This window comes from Mus musculus, chromosome 2, assembly GCF_000001635.26.
Source record: "Mus musculus strain C57BL/6J chromosome 2, GRCm38.p6 C57BL/6J".
NCBI lineage: Eukaryota > Metazoa > Chordata > Mammalia > Rodentia > Muridae > Mus > Mus musculus.
In genome coordinates this window covers 90,281,401-90,285,329 of record NC_000068.7, presented here as the reverse complement: position 1 = coordinate 90,285,329, position 3,929 = coordinate 90,281,401, and the positions used below count along the sequence as shown (strand labels likewise).

At 39.4% G+C, this 3,929-nt stretch overlaps 1 protein-coding gene across 1 annotated transcript; it reads left to right on the top strand.

Moving 5' to 3' along the window:
• Positions 1-2,756: 2,756 nt before the first annotated feature.
• Olfr1272 (olfactory receptor 1272) lies at positions 2,757-3,683 on the top strand. Its single transcript, NM_146980.1, has one exon. The coding sequence runs from the start codon at positions 2,757-2,759 to the stop codon at positions 3,681-3,683; it is 927 nt and encodes a 308-aa protein (NP_667191.1).
• The last annotated feature ends 246 nt before the right edge of the window (positions 3,684-3,929 follow it).

The following is a 3,929-nucleotide window of genomic DNA, read 5'->3' as shown; positions in this document are numbered from 1 at the left end:
TGAATGATGGTTTTGATGTGTTCTTGGATTCAGTTTGTGAGAATTTTATTGAGTATTTTGCATTGATGTTCACTAGTGAAATTGGTGTGAAGTTCTTTTTCTTTGTTGAATGTGTGGTTTATGTATCAGAGTAACTGTGATTTCATAGAATGAATTAGGTAGTGTTCCTTCCAATTCTATTTTGTGGAACAGTTTGAGGAGTGTTCATTTTAACCTTTCTTTGAAATTCTGCACTAAAACCATCTGGCCTGTGATTTTTTTTTTTTTTTTTTTTTTTTTTTTTTTTTGGTTAGGATATGTTTAATGACTGCTTTTATTTCCTTAGAGTTTATGGGACTGTTTAGTCTACTCGATATGGGTTTAACCTTTGCTAGTGATACCTGTCTTGAAAATCATCCATTTCATTTAGATTTTCCAGTTTAGTGGAGTACAGACTTTTAAAGTAAGACCTAGTGATTTTTTTTTAATATTTCCTCAGTTTCTGTTGTTATGCCTTCCTTTTCATTTCTGATTTTGTTTATTTGAATACTGTCTTTGTGCCTTTTAGTTTGGCAAAGGGTTTGTCTAGTTTGTTTATTTTCTCAAAGAACCAGCTTTTAGTTTTGTTGATTCTTTGTATTGTTCTCTTTGTTTTTAATTGATTGATTTCAGCCCAGAGTTTGTCTATTTCCTGTCATTTACTAGTTTTGGGTGTGTTTGCTTTCTCTTGCTCTAGAGCTTTCTTTCAGGTATGCGCTAGTATGCTAGTATGAGATTTCTTCAATTTCTTTACTAAGGCACGTAGCACTATGGATTTTCCTCTTAATACTGCTTTCATTGTGTTCCATAAGTTTAGGAATGTTGTGCCTTCATTTTCATTGAATTCTAGAAAGTCTTTAATTTCTTTCTTGACTAGGTGATCATTGAGTAGAGAGTTATTCAGTTTCTATGAGTACGTGGGCTTTCTGTTGTTTCTGTGGCTGTTGAAGTCCAGTCTTAATCTGCGATGATCTGATAGAATGCAAGGAGTTACTTCAGTCTTCTTGTATCTGTTGAGGTTTGCTTTGTGTCCCATTCTGTGGTTTGTTTGGAGAAAGCCTCCATGAGGTGCGGAGAAGAAGGTATATTCTTTTGTTTTTAATGAAAGATTCTGTTGATATCTGTTAAATTCATATGTTTCATAACATCTGTTAGTTTCATCATTTCTTCATTTAGTTTCTGTTCCTATGACTTGTTCATTGATGAGAGTCAGGTTTTCTTATATGGTGTTGAAGATGTTTTCTGGCCCTTTGAACCGAGAATCTTCATCCTCTTCTATTCCTATTATTTTTAGGTTTGGTCTTTTCATAGTGACCCAAATTTCCTGGGTGCTTTAGGTTAGGAACATTTTACATTTGGCATTTTATTTGACCAATATGTTCATTTCTTCTATGGTATCTTCTATGTCTGAAATTCTCTCTTCCATTTCTTGTATTCTGTTGGTGATGTTTGCATCTGTACTTCCTGTTCCTTTTCCTAGGTTTTCCATCTCCAGGGTTGCCTCAATTTATGCTTTCTTTAATGCTTCTGTTTCCATTTTTAGATTTGGACCATTTCATTCATTTCTTTTGCCTGATTATATTGTCCTATATTTCTTCAAAAGATTTATTTGTTTCCTCTTGAAGGGCTTCTACCTGCTTGCTTGTGTTTTCCTGTATTTCTATAAGGAAACTATATCCTCTTTAAAGGCCTCTATCATCTTCATGAGATGGGATTTAAGGTCACAGTTTTGCTCTTCAGGTTTGTTATAATATCCAGGGCTTGCTGTAGTAGGAGAGCTGGGTTCTGATGGTGCCATATTGCAATGGCTTCTGTGGATTATGTTCTCTCTCTCTTTTTGAAATAATGTTCTTGCAATTGCCTTTTGTTATATGCTTGTCTCTGGTGTTGGCTAGCCTGTGTGTATCCCAGGTTTGAGCTGGTCTCCTTGGGGGATGGGGGCCAATGCGAATGCATGAGTAGGAGGTGACTGGAAGGAAGATGGAGCTGCAAAACGGCAGGACAGAGCCCATGACTACTGGGCTTGCTAGGTCCTAGCAGTTGGGGGAATGGGGTTGTTGTCTGGAGTTAGAGCAGGCCTCGTGGGAGGCAGACTGAGCTGTGGGTTGGGTCACATATGCTGATTCCAGACTGCAGGTGTAGGTGCAGACCAGAAGGAAGATGGATCTTTGACAGGATGGGGCAGGGCCCATGACTTGCTAGGGTCCCAGCAGGTGGAGGAATTGCGGGGGGAGGGGTTCTCACCCCTGTGCCTTCAGTAAGAGCAGGCCTTTTGGTAGGCAGGCAGAGATGTAGAAACATATTTCTTGATGCAATGCCTCTACCTAGAGTAAAGAAGAATTAGACCAGAGTTGTATCAAAAGGAATACTCAAGAGGATGACCTTGAACTACAATAGAGATAATACAAATACATGATCTATGTATCCACTCATAACCTGGACAGAAAGTTAGAAGGAATTATTCTGAGTTACATTTTCTATGTGACTATGGGTAAATAAACATTTCTGGACTTCTATTTTCTGTTAGTAGCTTAATGAAATTAAAATATAATAAATTAAACCGATAGAGTAGTAACATTTAATGCTGAATAAGAATGTACTGGCTGAGTAGTAAGTATTTAACAAAAGAGCCCGAGCTTTTGGGAGTGCTTTTAGTGAAATTAACTTGTGCTGCAATGCTTTGACTTTTTTTTTCAGCCTTCCTATTATCTGATGTCTAACACACGTGAATTGACTCCATGGCCAACAAAAATAATATAACCGAGTTAATTTTCACTGGCCTTTTCCAGGATCCAGAGGTTCAGAAGGTGTGCTTTGTGCTGTTCCTTCCTGTGTACCTGGCCACATTGCTGGGCAACAGTCTTATTGTTGTGGCAGTCAGCATCAGTAAGACTTTACATTCTCCCATGTACTTCTTCCTCAGTTCCTTGTCCCTGGTGGAGATCTGTTACTCCTCTACAATTGTCCCTAAGTTCATCACTGACTTACTTGTTAAGGTTAAAACCATCTCCCTGAAGGGCTGTCTGGCTCAGATATTCTTCTCCCATTTCTTGGGGGTTGCTGAGATTCTCCTGCTTGTGGTGATGGCTTATGACCGCTATGTGGCCATCTGCAAACCTCTTCATTACATGAACATCATGAGTCGTCAAGTGTGTCACATGTTGGTGGGTGGCTCCTGGCTGGGGGGCCTCATTCACTCCATAATCCAGATCATCATCACTATTCCATTGCCCTTCTGTGGTCCCAATGTGATTGACCACTACTTCTGTGACCTGCAGCCATTATTTAAGCTTGCCTGCACTGACACCTTTATGGAAGGTGTTGTTGTGATGGCCAACAGTGGTTTAATCTCTATAATCTCTCTTTTCATCTTGGTGTCCTCTTATGCTATCATTCTAATCAGCTTGAGGAAGCATTCTGCAGAGGGAAGACGCAAGGCCCTCTCCACATGTGCCTCTCACATCACAGTGGTCATCCTGTTCTTTGGACCTGCCACCTTCCTTTATCTGCGACCATCCTCCAGCTTCACTGAAGATAAGCTTGTGGCTGTGTTCTACACAGTCATCACCCCCATGCTGAACCCTATCATCTATACTCTCAGAAATGCAGAGGTGAAAAATGCCATGAAGAAATTGTGGGGCAAAAGGAACCCAGAGACAGAGTGAAAAGAACAAGAAGCTGTGGGAAAGGATTTTAAGAGTTAGTCTGTTGTTGATGTGGATTTTGCTGTTTTGGTTGATATTTGCATATAAGAGTAATAAGAAGAGTATCATTCTTCTACTGCTGCACCTCTCTAGTAACCAAAATACTCTAAAGGCAGAGCTCAGATAGACTCTCTAACATATTGGATTTGATTGGCTGCATAATTTCTTGGGTTTTGCAAAGTTAGTTAAGGTCTGGGTACTTTAAAG

Coding starts and splice junctions, on each gene's coding strand:
- Olfr1272 (NM_146980.1), top strand. CDS start 2,757: ATGGCCAACAAAAATAATATAACCGAGTTAATTTTCACTGGCCTTTTC.